Below are 20,713 nucleotides of genomic sequence, written 5' to 3'. Positions count from 1 at the left end.
ACTGAGCAACTATACAGTGCTAACCACTGAGATACAATACAGTGCTAACCACTGAGATACAATACAGTGCTAACCACTGCGCTACCATACAGTGCTAACCACTGCGCTACCATACAGTGCTAGCCACTGCGCTACCATACAGTGCTAACCACTGCGCTACCATACAGTGCCAACCACTGAGCAAATGTACAGTGCTAACCACTGAGCAACCGTACAGTACTAACCACTGAGCTTCAATACAGTGCTAACCACTGAGCAACTATACAGTGCTAACCACTGAGATACAATACAGTGCTAACCACTGAGATACAATACAGTGCTAACCACTGCGCTACCATACAGTGCTAACCACTGCGCTACCATACAGTGCTAGCCACTGCGCTACCATACAGTGCTAACCACTGCGCTACCATACAGTGCTAACCACTGAGCAACTGTACAGTGCTAACCACTGAGCTTCAATACAGTGCTAACCGCTGATCTACCATACAGTGCTAACCACTAAGCAACTGTACAGTGCTAACCACTGAGATACAATACAGTGCTAACCACTGAGATACAATACAGTGCTAACCACTGAGATACAATACAGTGCTAACCACTGCGCTACCATACAGTGCTAACCACTGAGCAACTGTACAGTGCTAACCACTGAGCTTCAATACAGTGCTAACCGCTGATCTACCATACAGTGCTAACCACTAAGCAACTGTACAGTGCTAACCACTGAGATACAATACAGTGCTAACCACTGAGATACAATACAGTGCTAACCACTGCGCTACCATACAGTGCTAACCACTGAGCAACTGTACAGTGCTAACCACTGAGCTTCAATACAGTGCTAACCGCTGATCTACCATACAGTGCTAACCACTGAGCAACTGTACAGTGCTAACCACTGAGATACAATACAGTGCTAACCACTGCGCTACCCACTGAGCAACCGTACAGTGCTAACCACTGAGATGCAATGCAGTGCTAACCACTGCGCTACCATACAGTGCTAGCCACTGAGCTACCATACAGTGCTAACCACTGAGCTACCACACAGTGCTAACCACTAAGCAACTGTACAGTGCTAACCACTGAGCAACTTTACAGTGCTAACCACTGAGCTATAATAATAATATTTATTAATTTATATAGCGCTATTAATTCCATAGCACTTCACATACATTGGCAGCACTGTCCCCATTGGGGCTCACAATCTAAAGTCCCTAGCTGTATGTCTTTGGAGTGTGGGAGGAAATCGGAGAACCTGGAGGAAACCCACGCAAACACGGGGAGAACATACAAACTCCTTGCAGATGTTGTCCTTGGTGGGATTTGAACCCAGGACCCCACCGCTGCAAGACTACAGTGCTAACCACTGAGCCACCAATACAGTGCTAACCACTGAGCTACCCTACAGTGCTAACCACTGAGCTACCATACAATGCTAACCACTGAGCTACCTTACAGTGCTAACCACTGAGCAACCATATAGTGCTAACCACTGGCAACTGTTTAGTGCTAACCACTAAGCTACCATACAGTGCTAACCAATGAGCTACCATGCAGTGCTAACCACTGAGCAACCGTACAGTGCTAACCACTGAGCAACCGTGCAGTGCTAACCACTGAGCTACCATACAGTGCTAACCACTGAGCTACCATACAGTGCCAACCACTGAGCTACCGTACCGTGCTAACCACTGAGTTATAGTACAGTGCTAATCAAAAAGCCACCGTGCCACCCTGTATTGCAGACAGTGGTAATATACGGTAAGAAATACTGGAGTGTTGTACCTTGTGACTGGTCGCTGTGTCACTACAACTTTCATTATGTAAATTAACAGGGGGTTTCCAGTTTCATGTAAATAACGCATCATCACGGTTTAATTAAAAATTGTGCAATTTTCAGATCTTCTTTGCCTTTAATATGACTGCCAATTAAGCGACCCGTGCTTCTTGTCAGAGAATGGAAGCCTTCCTGATTACACCTGGAGGCTAAATGAAAAATCTCTCCCTGACCTAATCCTCCTTGGGCTGCTGAAAGGTTAGTTACATTGTATCAGCGCAGACAACTGCTTTGTGCAGTGAACAAGAACCGGTCTTACTGCTGCCATGGACGTCTCAAGCTGACAGCTCTAATGTTACAATCTATAGTCCCTATTCACCAGAATGTAAAACAGCTGCAATACCAGACACTGCCTATTGGACACTGGGGCGCTGTTTGTTTGTTTTTTGGGAAAAATAAATAAATCGGTCCTTTTTGAACAGTACATACATATCACAAAGCAAATGAAACTTTAACATTTTTAGAGGATGAGTTATGGTGCATTGTCAGTAAGTTCGAAGCAGAGGTGTCACTTGTCACGGGTGTATCACGCTTCACAGACAGTCCTGTGGTGTCCAGCTGTAGAAGGTCACAGCGTTTGGCTTCACAAACTCCTCCTTTAGGACCCTGTGGATTTCCTCACCTTTCAGCTGTTAATCATCAGCACTTCCCTTGGTGTCCTTAAATACTCTAATTCCCCCTTGGGCTTTGCTGGTGATAGAGTTAAAAACCTATTGATGTGAGCAGCCAACTTATAGCAATCTGAAGAAACATTGTTTTTCATTGCTGTTCCTCTCCCTGAGTCGTCCTAGAGGTAAGTTATTCATGTGCTTTCCCCTGTGTGTGCTGTGTCTTTTTTAGAGCTTAGTGGGGTTGACTAAGCGCTCATCCCATCCATTCCCTAAATAGGGCCCAATTCTAGTGTCAGCCAGGGCCAGATATCCTGCTTGGCACATAGGTGCGGAACCTATCTAGGGTGGTCAGTGGAGTCAGGGGCCAGCGGAAGGTTTGGTCAGGTTTCACCATCTCCCTGTTGCCGCACACGTGGTACTTCCCCATGCCTAATGTGACATCACTAGTGCCCAAAACACAGCAAAAGCTCCGGACTTCTTGCTTGGCACCACAGATCACCTGAGAGCGCTACTTTGAACTGTATCATCATCAACGTGATGCGAATACAGGTCGATCCTGTGGTAGAGAAGAGAGGCATAGGCTCCTTGCTCCATTACTTTCTGTCTTATATGCCGCTATATACGGGTCCTGGTGCAGGTGGTGCAATGCTGTCAATGCATTGTGCCACTTCATGTGGTGTCACTTTGCCACAACTTACAAAAAAGTATGCTTCAACAGTTAGGGATCATTCACATGACCGTTCCGTCTGTCCTGGTCAGTTCCTGTTTTTTGCGGACCCACGGACAGGACCATCTTTTCAATGTCTACTGTGTAGGATTGGATGGCACATGGTAGCACGTCCGTGTGCATCCGATCCTACAGTAAAACAGATCGGATGCCGTATGTCCGTTCCCTTATTATGGAACATGTCCTTTACTGTCATTTCAGGCTTTGCATACCGTATATTGTACAAGCACATTTTAGAAATATCATCATACATGTTATAAAAGAAAATGATTCTTTCTCCACTAATAAGAAGCTTCTTCTGCAGCTACAATGCTCCTTGGTCAGGATGAGGTGGAGTACCAGCTCACGGAGGGATCAGATCCCAGCTAAAGTCTATAATGAAAGGAGGAGTAGAGAGCGAGAGGCAAACAGATGGAGCTGCTGCTTTCCGGTAAGTGTTTATGTCCCCCAGGGCTGGAGTCACAGCCACGCTGCTCAGTATTGCTATGTAATGTATATAATGATGAACACTTTCTTGTGACTTCTCTGTGGTTAAAGGTCAGAAATTTCCGTAGAGGTTGTGAAACCTGAACTCGGTTAGAAAAACCTGATTGTGACACTTATCAGCAAAAATACTATTGAAACTGCAACCTGTGTCATCAGTTGACAAGCAACCTCACCCCGAGCCATACTATATAACGATACTTTATATTCCAGTCAATCTGTATTACTGATGTGCTTAAACCAAGAAAGCGAGCGTAAAAGGTGAAGCCTCACTGGAGCAATGGTTGGAGGCATTACAGACAAGATGAGGACAACCTCTAGATGCCCCATACATGTTAGGTAAAAGTCAACCAAAACTTCTAATTTCTGTGGTATCGGAAAACCATCTAATATGTATGGCCTCCAATGAAGATGTTGGGGGAAGAAAAGATCCAACCTGGTGAATTTCAGCAAGTGATCCTATCGTTCAGCACAGAGCTAAGCCCCTACCAGAAGATTATGGTGGCAACTATGTCATCGAGAACATGGAAATGCTTGGACAAGCCGTGCCTTCCTATATAGGGAAAATGGGGGAAGAACAGCTGCCTAAACGATCTTTCGTCCAACAAATATCTCATGTATACGGCCAGAGAGGACAGTCCATTCAGCCTTGGTTCTCCCTACGTTTCCCCCACATGGCTTATTTTTCTCTCCTGGGTACTGGTAGATGACTTCTCGTGAATCTAGGTTTGTAAACAGTACAGGTCCATTTTGCACTTTACCAAATTCATGGAGATATTGTCACAACGGAGTTTTGCACAAACTTCTCCTGCTGTCTTTACGGCATCAGGCTCTGTTCAGATTGCAGATTCTGACACTGTCTGATGGTTTTTCTGGTGGCTGGGCTCAACACAGGCAGACTCAGACGTCGACCTGCTGCTGTGGGCTCATTCATAAGCAAGCAAGAGTCCATCTGATTCATAGCAAGAGGTAATCTCTGCTAGTCTCCTTGATCCTTTGATCATATGTTGTGGGGAGGCCTATCACATTTGCTCCCCTCCTATTTATGCTGGTTGAATCCTTCCACCTATGCGAGCTATAGTTTGTCTTTGTTGGTCTGTGAGGTGTGGTGTCCTAGACTTTCTGGTGAAAGTTGCACTTATTGCTTGGAGCAGTTGTGGAGTTTACTCCTGGTGTTTTGTAGCTTCCCTCCTGCTCTCGTTTTCCTCTTGAATCTCTAATTGTCTTAACCTTTGTGCGCGCGCGCTGTGTGACAGGGTTTTGGTCTTCACTTGTCTGTCTTTATTCTGTCCCATTCCTCCATGGCGGCACGGGGGGAGGGGGGGGGGTCAGATCAGGACTGGTCAGCAGCAGGGCCAGGAAGGAGACTTAGGCCTCTCTACCATCAAGAGTATACCTAAGATTAGGGATAGCATATGGCCTTCTAGATTGAGGGACAGCATAGGAGCCCCAGTCCCCCACTATCCCATAGTCATCGTGGCAGATATTGACAAAAATAGTATTTGTGCACGGTTTGGTGCTCTTATAGACAACAAAAATACATAACTAGAGTAAAAATCTCTGTCCTGATAGTTTTCCACAATGTATCAGTTTGGGTAACATGTATACTTATGGAGTCCGGGATGATCATTTATATACTAGTCCTATTGGGCAATAATACCTCTTTATTGGTGGAGAGACCCCAAATTCTACAAAATTCAATGAGGTATTGACAGCATGACTTTAGTATGCAGCTTCGTGGAATCCGGCTCATAGTATGTGTCATTTGTGTGATGACCCGTGACCGGCAGGTGTGCGGAGGCTCCGGATTACATGTAGGTGCAGGTACGGTTAGGAGATAATATGTGGGGGCGGAAGATACTATATGTGAAATATTCTTTATCTGATGATGTCCACAGAACAAATTATTCATCAGAATGTCCCAGGGTCTGCCAGAGCTCATTGCTTGGTGGGAGTCCAATTTTTGGGACCCCACATGACATAAAAAAAGATTCTTTAAATTTTCACTTAAGGCAATGTGCAGGAACTGGGACACAACCCCATGCAAAAGATTGTTTTTGAAGGGTAGGAACTGGTGCCATACGGAAAAAAACTGGAAAAGGGCACTGTACTGTGCAGTGATGAGAGTGACTCCTTGCTGCTAGATCCACACGGAACACATATACAGTGTGTATATATACAGTGTGTCTACCCATATCCTGTCCACCGCCATTAACTTGAGAACGGCGGCAGCTATAGGCATAGAAGTGGTGTCTAGGTATAGTAAAGTATCCATGCGCTACGCAATGAAACCACCTATAGCGCCACCTGGTGGAAAGCAATGGAGTTAGCATTTTTATCTCGAAAATAGAACGAGAGAGAGAAAAAAAGTTAATTAAAAAATTCTAGGGCATCATCAATTAAATGCGAATCGACACCTTGCATACAGAAATGCTATGATATGAAACGCATGACTCCCCCCCCCCCCTCCCCCCAAAACATTGAATGCTGGTCACACATATGGCGCTTATTTAACTTTGATGCTCAAAGTGGCCCCCGTCAGCTGCAATGCACATCTGGACTCTGCACAGCATACTGTATCTTGCTGCACGATGTGCAATATGGTAGGTGATACGTTTGCACAAGCTTCTGTGATACGTCGTCGTAGGTCCTGCAATGTTGGTGGAGGGGTCGCATACACCTGCTGTTAGATGTGACCTCACAGAAAGAAGTCCAATGGGGTTAGGTCAGGTGAGCGGAGGCCACTCCACACAGCCACCATACCCAATGACTTGTAGGAAGGTCTCCATGAGGAATCGCTTCACGTCCGCAGCCTTGTGAGGTTTACACGTTCTAATCATAGCATTTCTGTATGCAAGGTGTCGATTCGTATTGAATTGATGATGCCCTACAACTTTGTAATTCACTTTATCTCGTTCCGTTTTCGAGATAAAAATGCCAACTCCGTTGTTTTCCACCAGGTGGCGCTATAGGTGGTTTCATTGCGTAGCGCATGGCTACTTTACTATACCTAGACACCACTTCTATGCCTATAGCGGTCGCCGTTCCCAAGTTAATGGCGGTGGACAGGATATGGGTGGACACACTGTATATCTAGATTTAAAGTAATGGTAAGACCCCTGTAAACACACATATATATGTATATACTGTATCTCCTTACATCTGTGTGCCGTCTTCGAGTCTTCTTCTTCGTTATCTTCAGCCCGGCAGCTTTCTTCTCTCTGCAGGAAGTAAAATAAATAATAAGATGGATGATACTTTTCTGGAGAACATAGACTGCCATCAGATAAGGTGCAGATGATTATCCTTGTATCTCGTGCAGCCTGCAGACCACCTGGGAGATATACACTTGACAGTAGAATATTACACAATATATCCTCCGTTTGTAGACAGTAATTTCTATATTTACCACGAACCCCCACTCCCCGGACACAGGATATTAAAGACATCAGAGTCGTCCACACTAATGGATTCCGGGAAAGTTAGGTTACAACCAACTACTGTATCCCCTTGTAGAAGGAGGGCTTGCCCTGTACTGGTTATGTTATGTATTCTGTGTGTTATATTAACTACTGATTGTATATGTTGTGCCGCCAGCTGGGTGCAGGTTCTATATACAGTAGAGCGGGACTGTTACCAAAGACGCCACCTAGTGGTTGGGCTGAGATAGGGTTAAAGGGGAATTGACAGATGCAGGGTAGAGGATGATTGGGAGGTCTCAAGAGGAGCCAGTCTAGAATAGTGTTCAAGTGTGAGAAGACGTGGCCTCAGTGCTAGGGCCACTCATGGAACCCTTGGGTAACCTCGATAGGTCCGGAGCCTACAGCTCGCCCTAACGTGCTTAAAGGTTCTTCCAGCTAGAGAACTGCCGGAGCCCAGAAACAGACGAAGGTTAGAGGAGTCAGGGGGAAGGAGACAAGATCGTGGAGGTAAACTGAGTCAGGGGGAAGGAGAAAAGATCATGGATATTGAGGACGAGATCCAAGATAGCGGAGGGGATAGGTCGAGAGGTAGTACCCCACACTGAGAGGAAGGAAGTAAAGGAAGGCCCTGTCTGCTATAACGGTGTGAAGAATATAGTGAACTTTCTGGTTGAAGTCACATATGTTACTGACTGTCTATGACGATGATGGCCAGCTGGGTGATGGACACCGGCCAGAAGAAACCAGTAAGTGTCATGCACCTCACCCCAAGTCACATACGCACACAGTGGTCCTTAGGGAAAAAGTGCGTCGCCTGAGTGGCCCAGGGCCAGCACCTTCCTTCATTCTAATGAGGTATCATCCAGCATTCCCAGACTCTTGAATGGCAGATATGCCCAGTTATTCAGACTGACATCGATACCATATGTATATATCTCTATCTCCCTGCTAGAGATATGGCTCTAGTGGCACGCTCAACTTTTGCAACCTCATAAATGGGAACAGACAGAATTAAACAGATTCTTCCAGTATCGGACAACCTCTGTTCCTCAGTTGAGGTTTGTTTTACAGTAATAATAATAATTATTAAAAAAAATGATGCTTTCCTCACCTTCCCCAGGTCCAGCACTGAGTCTCTGCCACTGCTCCCTGGGTCTCTTATTCTACGCAGCGCTGATGTCATGCTGACAGCACTGCAGCCAATAAATGCTTTGCCTGAATTGAAAGCGTGAGCCAATGAGCTCACTTATTGAACGCAGACAATATCAGAACCAGGGAGCATTGGGGGGGGGGGGGGACTCAGCGCTGGACCCGGGAGGAAGACGAGTAAACCCCAATTTGTGTTTTTTCTCCCCTTATGTCATTTGGAGAAGGATTGGAGACAATTATGACAAGTGCTATTTTGTTCCTAAATGATTGGATGCATAGAAAAAATATATATAATAATTAATAAATAATAATGTAACATGATAATATAATAACATATAATATGATATAATACTTTAAAAAATATAATAATAACATAATATAATAATAAAATATAATATAATATAATAATGAAAAAATATATATACATATTGTTTTGTTTTTTTTCTCCTCATGTCATTTGGAGAAGGATTGAGAACAATTATGGCAAGTGCTATTTTGTTCCTAAATGATTGGATGCATAGAAGAGAAAATATAATATAATAATTAAAAATAAATAAATAATAGAACATGATGATAATACAGTATAACATGTAATATACAATAATAATAATTTAAAAAATTAACATAATATAATAACAAAAATATAATATAATAATGAAATAAAAAAAATATATATATATATTGTTTGGGTTTTTTTCTCCTTATGTCATTTGGAGAAGGATTGAGGACAATTTTTTGTTCCTAAATTATTGGATGCATAGAAAAGAAAATATAATATAATGATTACAAATAAATAATAGAACATGATAATAATATAATAACATAATATTATAATAACATAAAATAATAATAATTTAAACATATAATAACATTATAATAAAATAAAATATAATGAAATAAAAAATATATATTGTTTGGTTTTTTTTCTCCTCTTATGTCATTTGGAGAAGGATTGAGAACAATTATGGCAAGTGCTATTTTGTTCCTAAATGATTGGATGCAAGAAAAGAAAATATAATATAATTAAAAATAAATAAATAATATAACATGATAATATAATAACCTAATATTATAATAATACAATATAATAATTTTAAAAAATATAATTTAATATGTTTCTGTGCCTCTGCTGGCTTTGCCCTTACATTTGCAGCTATTAACTGTATATGGGCAGCATGTTGGCTCAGTGGTTAGCACTGCAGTCTTGCAGCACTGGAGTCCTGGGCTCAAATCCCACCAAGGACAACATCTGCAATGAGTTTGTATGTTCTCCCCATATTTGCGTGGGTTTCCTCCCACACTCAAAAGAAATACAGATAGGGACTCTAGATTGTGAGCCCCAATGGGGACAGTGTTGCCAATGTATGTAAAGCGCTGCGGAATTAATAGCGCTATATAAATGAATTAAATTATTATTATTATTATATCTGAAAATCATTGTGACTTCTTTATGCAATCACTACCAATGTATTCTCTAAGAAAGGTTTATGAGGCCCCCTAGAGTACAATTTCAGAACTACAAAACGTGTGATTCCTATTTTTGCAGCAGGCAGTGGACCTACTATAATGATTAATATATATCCTCCCCCCTCCAAGAAAAATAAGAGTGACAGATTTTTTTTATCCGATTGTGGGAACCTTCCCTGCAGTTGAGGCATCACCTAGAAGCGATGGGTCACACAGAAATTATTATATGCAGTGTCCTTCAGAGCCTTTTGTTATATGCAAATCCTAACAAAATGTTTACTAATTTTGATCTTTTGTTACTTATTTAAAGGGATAGACATTCTAAATATTTAAAATTATAAAAAGGTTCTAAAGACAAGATTTGCAACTCAGTTATTAAAAATCCTCTACTTTCTCAAGAACTAGGGCTATTTGATGGTATTGCTTACTGCTGGTTACCTAGGTTCCCGACCACTGCTGCAGTCTATTACTTCTTAAAGAGTGCAGCACTTTCCAGCTCTTTGGTATAGAGCTTGTAAGTGCTGCTCAGATCAATGGTACCAGCCACCATTGATGCTCCTTGTATCAGAGGTAAGTGGCTCAGTGGTTAGCACTGGAGTCTTGCAGCGCTGGGGTCCTGGGTTCGAATCCCACCAAGGACACCATCTGCAAGGAGTTTGTATGTTCTCCCTGTGTTTGTGTGGGTTTCCTCCGGGCTCTCTGTTTTCCTCCCAAAGACATACAGATAGGGACTCTAGATTGTGAGCCCCAATGGGGACAGTGTTCCTGATGTATGTAAAGCGCTGCGGAATATGTTAGCGCTATATAAAAATAAAGATTTATTTTTTTTTATTTTAAAGATTACTCATACGAGGGGCGATCCAAAAGTAATGATAATCGGTTATTTCTATTGCACACTGAAATTAAAATAAAATGTTTTCTTCTCTCTTAGGTACCCACTAGTCCAGGAAAAAAAAATCACTTAAATAGGCCACGATTCCCGGGAGCTACATTCATTTGAATATGAACTGCCGAGGAGTGAACATCAAAATGGAAAAAACGAGCTCAGAGCTGTCATCAAATACCTCTGCTTGAAAAAAATGACTACCAAAGACATACACAGCGACTTGGAAATGACTTGGAAACATTGGGGGACTCTTCTCCTCCATATTCCACAGTTGCACGCTGGGCCTAGGAATTTAAGCTGGGAAGAACATCGACGGAAGATGAACATCGTGAAGGACGCCCATCCACGTCCCTCAATGAAGAAAACGTGAAAAAAGTTGAAGAAGTTGCATTGGCAGATCGAAGAGTGACTATCAGGCATGTAGCTGAGGTCACAGGGATCTCATATGGCAGTATTCCAAGAATCCTTTAAAAAAAATTGCATATGAGAAAGGTCTCCGCGCGTTGGGTGCCAAAAATGTTAACCGACGAGCAAAAGAAGAAACGATTTGACATTTCAATAGCAAATCTCGAAAAGTTCCAGTTTCATGTTCATATAGCAGCATCAGAGTGGAGCAATGGTCTATATTTTCAATCTTCAGGAGCTCACTGCTCCCATCAAGCAGGAAGCCAGGAGACAGGGGAGAAGTGCGCTCCCGATTCAAAATGTGGCACAATACTTTTAAGTCTGTTTTCATGATGATTTGTCCACCAGGGAGCGCTGTTGCACTCTTTATAGAAGCATTATGCCTTATAGTTATCATCACTTATTGACAGGTATCATGACCAGGTAACGTTGCCTGTGCACAGCACTTTGCAGACTGTCTGGATGGTTCTCTCTGCCCATGTATTTGCTCTAGCTGCTGGGTGTAGCGGGGGATTTATTTGTGGTCAGGATCCATACACGCCCTGTGCATCAGTATGAGCAGGAAGCGGGAGAGAATGGATGTGTCAGAACACAATCTTATGATGCTGAACTGGGCAAGGATAGCAAAATAATTCCAGGCTTCCAAAAACAATACATTACAGACAACACACCCGTGGTAAGAGTCATTTCACTCGGGAAGGAGCCCCCCGGGGAAAACACGCACTGACCCCGAGCTCTGCGCAGATCAGCCATCATTGTCTCCTGGTGACACAAGCGCTGCTCGGGGTTGTCTGCTTTGGACAATCCCTTTTTTTCAGATTCTATAAAGATGAGCTTTTCGGAGAGTGTTTTGCTGTTGTAGCCCCTCCAGGGAACACAAAAGGGGCTGTGTAGGGCTTATATATCCTTAGGATAAATGATCATATTGGCAAGGGATTGACACCCAGCACCCCCAATAATCAGATGTTTGCAGGCGGGTGTGCACAGCATGCTGTATTGTGGCTGCTCTTGGGTAAAGCAGCTCCCATTTAAGTCAATAGGAGCTGGGCTGCTGACTCAGTGTACATAGCTTCATGCACTGTATATGTCTGACTACCAGGGTGCAAATGCTGGGTATAAGAATTAATGGTGTATTATCATCTCCAAGATCCTATCCTAACATGTAGTGGGTATAATAATAATAATATTATCAGCAAATACCTCAAATTAGAAATGTAGTATAGTTCTCCTGATTAGTTATGTATCTTACCCCATCTGCAGGGCACTGCAGCTTAGGTAACTATGGTTATGTGACGCCCTGACAAAATCAGGGTCACAGATGACTGTGTGAAGCCCCACAGGTGTAGTGTCGGTGCATTACCTTCAGGGACTCCACTCGGCTGGATCTGTCACAGGTAGGAGATCTTCTTCTTGTCGTGACGCCACTCTCAGTATTGCGGTCAGTGGGGGGGACCGCCACTGCAGGTTGAGGGTCGCCTGGGGCTGATGGTGTGTGCAGTTAGTTGGAATAGCCTCCTGAGAGTGAGGCAAGCCCCAGGGCCCGGTGTAGGTGCGTAGTACCACAAGGCGCAGAATAACTCCACACAGGCAGAATGTCTTTCAGGGTTTTTACTCACTTCAGGTGGCAGGGTGAGTGACCCGGGCGTAGCTGGGATGAACCAAGTGGGAACCAGGTGTCCTTCAGGCTGACTTGTGAGGGTGACTACTAACTCGCCTTCCTTAGCCCTTGGTGGTTTGGGGTAACCCCGACTTTGAGTCCCTATGGGGGTCACCCAGGGAAGATGCTGCAGCCTCTCTCCCCTTCGGTTGCTGTTTGCTTGTTGCCTGGACCAGGCCACTCCAGCTGCTTGCCTCCTGTGACCTACGGGCCCTAACTGTGGCTACGTGGCTGCGGCTTTTGTAGTGTTGTGGCGTGGGCTTTGAGAGCCCCACACCGGCAGGTTTAGCAAAAGAAAGCTGGATCTATCTCCGCTTCGGGATCTGCCGCCCGTTTGGGCCTGGTACTCTCTAGCAGTCTCCTTACTTCCCACTCCGTGCTCTCTCTTTAGCTGAAGATGGATTTCGGGTAGCCCTCCTAGTTGACCGTTCTCCCCCGTCAGTAGCCACTGCGCGGGCGCTGTCAGACTGCACAGCCCCAGGGATCTGCTCCTCACTCGAGCTCCCTGGACTCTACACTGCCCTGGCTCACTGCCCCTCCTCTCCTGTTCTTGCCTACGCCACCTAGCAACCAGACTCTCTTACCACACCCCTTGAGAGGAGATGGAGGCTTTTGGCCCCCTCCACTATTCCAGTGAAGGTGAAGGCTTTTCCCCCTCCTGGGATCCCCAGGGGTCCTCTCATGGGTACATGTGTGAGACCTGATCACTATGCGCCTGTGTTCCACACCCCGGTCAGCCTTCTGGATTACCTGTATTGTACTGTCCCCAGCATGGGTGCAGTACTCAGTGGTGCCTGACCAGGTCAGGGGCGCCACAACTGCACCTCTATTTGGTGCAGGGGTCCCTCCTATTTGGTTCTCCATCACAACCCCCATCCTGGTGCACAACATCAGCCAGCAAAGCCTAGTCACCCCCCCCCATGACAATAGGGACACACCAGTGGGCGGGGCCAAGCGGATGGCGATGCCCACCTAGTGGTCCTGAGGTGTTATGGGAGGAGCCAGTTTCAGTCAGTCAGTCAGTCAGAGAGTAACAGTAGAAAGTGACGGTTGGAACTGAGGAGACGGTGAACAGTGTAGCCAGGAGTTGGAGCTCTTGGGCTGCCAGAGGACTGGACAAGTGACTAGGTGGCAGTCAGTGGACAAGGCCACAGGCGACGGACAATCCAGTCGCAGGAGACCTTAAGTGGACCAGGGCAGGGTCGTAGCCCACTGGTAACGACAGCGGGGATCCGTTCCGGAGGCCGTGCACAGACAGGGTACCTGGACCCTAAGGCGAGGAATAGTTTCAAACACCTCACCAATTGACCAGCAGGGGACAAGATTTCAACTCTCACCAACAATCACCGCACACCACGGGTGGCGTCACTGACAGACCTCATATATATATATATATATATATATATATATATATATATATATATATATATATATATATTAAATACCCCTTTTCACTTGCGGGCGACAGACGGGTGCTCAGGCCCAGGTCCAGCTTCCCCTCGAGCCACCGCAACGACCCTGGATCCGAGCGTCTCGAGCAGCCCCCCTGCCACGGTCTGTCCCCCTGCCTGCAAAAGTTACATCCACTCGTGACCACTAGTGACAGTTAGTTGCTTGTGGTCGTAAGCATGGATACCTCAGCTGCAATGCCCTGCACATGAGGTAAGAGACATAGCTAATCAGGAGAACTATACTACATTTCTAATTGGAGGTATTTGCTAATATTATTATTATTATAACTACACCTACTACACATTGGGATTGTCATGTTTTTACATGTGGCAAGCGCGTTCTGACCAACAGATGTCTGAACAAAAACACCCCACAACAACATCACAAACAAAGGGGACACCAGAAACACAATAACAATGGTGAGTCCTGGCACTAGTGAGAGGGTAGATGGGACACCTCCTGCCTTACTTGGCGCAATACCCTGCACAACTAGCCACACCCTATACAGGCTCCACACCTGTCACCAAGCAGGAACCTGAAGCCCTGAAACAACCCTTTAATAGTACTGGCTAGGGAATGGGACGGTAAGGCTCACTAGGCCCACCGCTGCATTAATACAACAAGAGGGTAAGTGAGACAAACAGGGGAATAATAACCAAAATGGAGAAGACACGACTTCAGGATGAATCCACAGCAGCTCCTTCCACCAAGGCAGCCAGAATACAAATAGTTTGGTATAATCAGCTAAGAATGCTGGGAAACCTTGCTGCTTAAACACAGCTGCAGCTGACCTGCACTGTTGGGAAGCTGCTAGCAGCAAAACTGGTATTAACTGTTTTAAGAGAAACAAAACAACATTTAAATGAAGAGTGCCAGATGTAGATGAGAGGCTTCAGCCCCAAAGCTGTCACTAGTAAACGGATGAGGATCCTGATTGACTCAAAAATCCCTAACGCGACATATTACTGAGTTTTCTATATCAGAGACTGTATCTACTGGAGCTTGGATATCTGATGTTGGTAGTTTTATTATTTTCCATAAGGCGAGATGGAAATATGGGAATTGTCTGTGCTGTAAGTCAGGTCTATAGGGTTATTTCTGGTAATGAATCACTGAATTAGCATCCACCTCTTAAGCTTTCGCTGTGCCCCTTGTAACATTAATTGCTTGTCGTCTTTGAATGTTGGAGCTTTGACTGTGACAAGAGCGTGGGAACAAAGTTGTCAGACCTCATACTGCTCTATACGTAAAATACTGACGAGCTGTAGGGTCCAGCGATATCTGTGGAGCCCGTTTAATCCCCGCCACAGCCTGACATTTTTCCTGTAAGGGAGCTGAATGTGATAAGACAGGTTTGGTTTTATTCCACCCCGGGTAAAATCAGATTTTGGAGAAATAGAAATATTGTTAATCTAGATCTAAGGCTAAAATGATGATTTCCTATTACCATCCTCCTTATGATAAAGTATCACCCGAACCCACTAAGAAGGTATATCTGAAGATAATCACATCCAGGGGCGTAACGATTGAGGTCACAAAGGTCGCCACCGTGACAGGGCCCGTAGGGTTGAGGGTCCCGGCGCCCATCCTACAGAGAAGCAGCCGGTACCTCTCAATCAGAGAAGAGCTGCCGGCTATAGAGGAGGACGTCACACGAAGTGGGAGCCAGGGAGGGTGGGTAGAGTATATACGAGAAGAGGGACAGTATATACTAGGATATACCATGAGGGGGACAGTATATACAAGGAGGGGATCAGAAGGGGGACAGTATATACCAGGAAGGTCCCAGGAGAGGAACCTGTATACCAGGAGGGGGACAGTATATACCAGGAAGGTCCCAGGAGAGGAACATGTATACCAGGAGGGGGACAGTATATACCAGGAGGGGGACAGTATATACCAGGAGGGTATATACCAGGAAGGGGGACATATTTACTAGGATGGGGGACAACCAGGATGCAGGACAGTACTACATAATGGGGGGAGGGCAACTCTTATGTCTTTATAGTATTTAAAATGCTAAATGCATACATACATATACATACATCTGACCAACATGAGGGGGCCCATGTACTAATTTTGCATCGGGGCCCATCAAACTCTAGTTACGCCACTGATCACATCCAATCTGAAATAATAAAGTGGCAGATCTGCAGCAAAGAGCAGAAATGGGGCCAATCAATCATTTTTTACTATTCTTGTCCCTAAATGACAATCTATTGTATATAAACCTGATTTATGATTATGAAGTAAATGATGAGACAACATCCGCAGCGTCCTACATGCCTGATCAGGTTTATAAGCTGAAGTCCACTTGTTGCCAAGTAGAGCCGGGTCATCACCTCTTTTAAAGATGGCTTTATAGGGAACAAATGCATTAATGGCACATTTTATGAGGATGGGACGCCATCTGCTTTTCTTGTCAGTACAAAAGCCAAAAGTTCATTTGGGGAGAATATAGAATTTGAAGGGATGGGAATAAAAGGGGACGGGGGAGGGAGTTGACGAAAAAATGTCCTGTACAGCCCACTGTGCATAGTTTTGTAGGTACCGCTATGGGCACGGTAATAGCTCCTATTAATGCTTGTCACTTTGGAAATCAATTTGGACTTATGATGCATCCCTACATTCCTGATTTCATATGCTGTGTGCTATATTACCAAGCACGTAGCTATAGGGGGTAAAGGGGTAGCAGGCATGGCTGAACCCTGGTGTTTGATGTCCCCTAGGCCCCATAAGAAAACAGCAGAATTGTAAATGCCACATAGTAAGTGATGGTCCCGTTTTACAGATTTTGTGTTGAAATCACTGTTTTTATTAATATACAAATGAAACTGAAGTGCTCTGGGAGTGGTCGGAGACCTTCCCGAGCCTCTGTCTCCCTGGCTCTAACTCCCAGCTCACTGACTAGGTAGTCAGAATAGAATTGGGGAGGCAGAGGCTTGGGAAGTGCTCTGATCCCTCCGATCACACCCAGAGCATTTAATACTATTTTGCATAATATTTAAAACTGCACTTCACCCTCGGGCAATTTTCCGTTTTTGCTTCTTTTCTTGCCTTCTTCCAAGAGTCATAACGTTTTTATCTCTTTGTCAATATAGTCGTATGAGGGCTTGTTTATTGCAGATTTGTACTTTTGAATGACACCATTCATCCTGCCACAGAGTGTGATAAAAATGGAAAAACAAACAAAAAAAACCCACACAAGTGCGGTGAAATTTCAAAAAAAGTGCAATTCCACTTTTTTTTTTTTTTTATTTACCATGTTCACTACATGGTAAAACTGACCAGGCAATATGATTCTGCAGGTCAGTACGAATACATAGATACCAAAAACGTATAGTTTTTATTTTATGTAAGTGGTGAAAAAATTTAAAAATCTCTCCCCAAAAAATATTTGCTTTTGTGTCCATTTTCCAAGACCTGTAACATTTTCATTATTCGGGATCTGCGGCTCAGTGATGGCTTATTTTTTGTGTCCCGAGCTGACGGTTTTACTGATACCATTTTTGCGTATATGTGATGTATTGATCACTGTTTATTGTGTTTTATTGCAATGTTGCGGTTGATAAAAAAAAAACCAAAAACAGTAATTCTCGTGTTTTGATTTATTTTCTCGTTACGCCCTTTACCGATCAGATTTTTTTTATTTTGATAGATCGGCATTTCTGAATGCGGTGAAACCAAATATGTGTATTTTTTTTTTTTAAATTGTTTTATTTTTAACTGGGCAAAAGGGGGGTGATCTGAACTTTTGTGTATTTTTAAAAAACTGATTTTTTTTTTTTACTTTTTACACTATTTAATAACTTGAAGCTGCGATCGTCGGATCACTTATATAGCAAAAATCATGATCTATGAATGCCAGCTCGCAGCCGGTGTTCATAGGGGGATTGTGGTGACAGGTATGGGGAGTCATCAGCCCAACCCCTAGCTGCATTGATCATCAGATCAGTGAGGAGTTCCCTGCCGGCGAGTGTTAAATCCCATTGTCAGAGATTGAGAGTGGGATTTAACTGGTTAATAGCAGTAGGGGGCTCGCCGATCTACCTGTGGCTGTTGGAGGCACTTGATGGCTAATTAAATCAGCTGTCAAGCGCCGGGAAAGATGCGGGCTAAGCGTGTGAGCCCGCATCAAAAGCAGGGAGAACACCAATGATTTACATGTACATCCAAGGTCGTGTAGGGGTAAGTCAGGGAATAGCGGACTGTTTTTAATTAAAGGTAAAGAACACTTTATCTTTCTCAGAGAAACATAACTGTATTCACAGTTGTGGGGGAGGAGGATTGTGATGACAGAAGCATTACTTCTAGGACAGCACATAGCACCTCACAGAGTCAGCAAATGGTGATACAAGTAATATCTGTAGGTGGATAATAAGGACTTCATGTGGAACTGTATAGGGATCTCGCACATGCTATGAAACACTGAATGTAAGACCTCGCACAAGAGCACAGACCTGTACGCGTCAGTATTTTTAAAGGGAAAATGTGATGCTAGACATACTAGCAGTATGAATAGAAGGGTAGTCAGACAAGCCGGGATCATAAGCCAGGAGGTAACATATAAGATTCAGGGAGCAGACAGACGCGGTCAGAAAGCTGTCAGAGGTCAGAAACCGGGAGGTAATGTATAAAGGTCAGGGAGCAGACAGACGCGGTCAGAAAGCTGTCCGAGGTCAGAAACCGGGAGGTAATGTATAAAGGTCAGGGAGCAGACAGAGACGTGGTCAGGAAGAGGTCCAAGGTCAGAAGCCAAGATCAGAACTCTTAGGCAGCGCTCATATCAGCAGTATATTGCCGCAAAACCGGATCCGTGACAAATGTGTTTCAGTTCCATTAATTTCCAATGGATCACGTTAAGATGCAGTCACATGCAGTTGTATATGACGCACACAACCGCATGTGACTGCATCTTACCGCGAGTCCATTGAAAATGAATGGAAACTGCATTTGTGACGGATCCGGTTTTGCGGCAAAATACCGCTGATATGAGCGCTTTCTTACACCAGACAGGAGCCAAGAGCACAATGAGCAAACCGGAAGTGCGACTGGAAAAGTTCAGACAGTGCAAGCCCAGTAAAGAAACCGAGCAATCATCAGGAACGAGGCACATCTGTGAAGGCACCTCCCTGCTGGAAAAAAAGTCCTCAGAGTTGGGGAAAATTGCTGAGCAGAAGGAAGCAACTGTTTTTCCAGGATAACCTTGTATGCAGCTTGATTCACACGTCCTTCGCAAAGTTTAATCAGTCCAATTCCAGCCTTGCTGAAGCATCCCCTGAATATCACCAATCCTCCACCAAATTTCACAGCGGGTGCAAGACACTGACTTGTACGCCTCTCCAGGTCTCTGTCTAACCATTAGATGACCAGGTGTTGGGCAAAGCTGAAAATTAGACTCATCAGAGAAGATTACCTTACTCTAGAAATTGGGCAGATTAAACCTTGCGAAGGATGTATGATTCAAGCCACATACAAGACTATCCTGGAAAAACAGTTGCTCCCTTCTGCTCAGGCAATGTTCCCCAACTCTCAGGACTGTTTTTTTCCAGCAGGACAATGCGCCATGCCACACAGCCAGGTCAATCAATGTGTGGATGAAGGATCACCACATCAAAATCCTGTCATGGCCAGCCCAATCTCCAGACCTGAACCCCATTGAAAACCTCTGGAATGTAATCAAGAGGAAGATGGATAGTCACAAGCCATCAAACAAAGAAGAACTGCTTACATTTTTGCACCAGGAGTGGCATAGGGTCACCCAAAAGCAGTGTGATAGACTGGTGGAAAGCATGCCAAGACGCATGAAAGCTAAGATTAAAAATGGTTATTCCACAAAATATTGATTTCTGAACTCTTCCTGAGGTAAAACATCAGTATTATTATTTCTAAATGATAAACTTGTTTTCTTTGCATTATTTGCGGTGTGAAAGCACTGTGCATTTTTTTTGCTATTTTGACCATTTCTCATTTTCAGAAAATAAATGCAGAATGTATTGCTTGGAAATTCGGAGACGTTGTCAGTAGTTTATAGAACAAAAGAATAATTTATATTTTACTAAAAAGATGATACCTATAAAGAGAAAAATCAGAAAAAAACCTGACAAGTTTCCAGTGGTCTCTTAATTTTTGCCAAAGCGCTATATATAATTATATATAGATATATATATATATATATATATATATATATATATATTTACAAACAAACAGAGCAGTGTTTAACATAGCCCTAACAAGTAATCGCAACGCTTGCTACACTTAAATAACAAGTCGGCTCTGCTACATCTGAGTAAATATAAAAGTTGGGTACTCAGTACTATAATAATTGGAGATTGTCCAAGAGAAGAGAGGCTGAAGAGCCGGCACAGCGGCCTCTCTGTGACGCAGGGCGTCGGTGACCGCTCCTGAATGCGATCTCCCCCATTGTCTTCGCACTCTATCATGAGCCGGTCTTGTAAAGTGAAGCCAGAGTACGGGAGAGGATTCCCAATAGTGAAAGCTTTCTTTTCAGAAGTGCCAAGATTTGTGTTTTATAGGGTCGCCATTAAACGTGGAAGGGAACACTGTCCAGGAAGTGAAACCACAGCTTTCAATGCAGTGAATTGCAGCAC

The 20,713-nt window shown here is 44.0% G+C and overlaps 1 protein-coding gene across 4 annotated transcripts in view; it reads right to left on the bottom strand.

The window, feature by feature from the left end:
• PLEKHG5 (pleckstrin homology and RhoGEF domain containing G5) overlaps positions 1-20,713 on the bottom strand; it is a 395,051-nt gene that overhangs the window by 134,946 nt on the left and 239,392 nt on the right. For all 4 annotated transcript variants that reach the window (XM_075328647.1, XM_075328648.1, XM_075328649.1 and 1 more), the window contains one exon: positions 6,825-6,885. In XM_075328647.1, the coding sequence (XP_075184762.1) occupies positions 6,825-6,885 (61 nt within the window). The remainder of the gene's footprint in view (positions 1-6,824; positions 6,886-20,713) is intronic.

Source organism: Anomaloglossus baeobatrachus, chromosome 11 (assembly GCF_048569485.1).
Source record: "Anomaloglossus baeobatrachus isolate aAnoBae1 chromosome 11, aAnoBae1.hap1, whole genome shotgun sequence".
NCBI lineage: Eukaryota > Metazoa > Chordata > Amphibia > Anura > Aromobatidae > Anomaloglossus > Anomaloglossus baeobatrachus.
The sequence above is the reverse complement of the archived record's forward strand: the minus strand, read 5'-3'. Positions and strand labels throughout refer to the sequence as shown.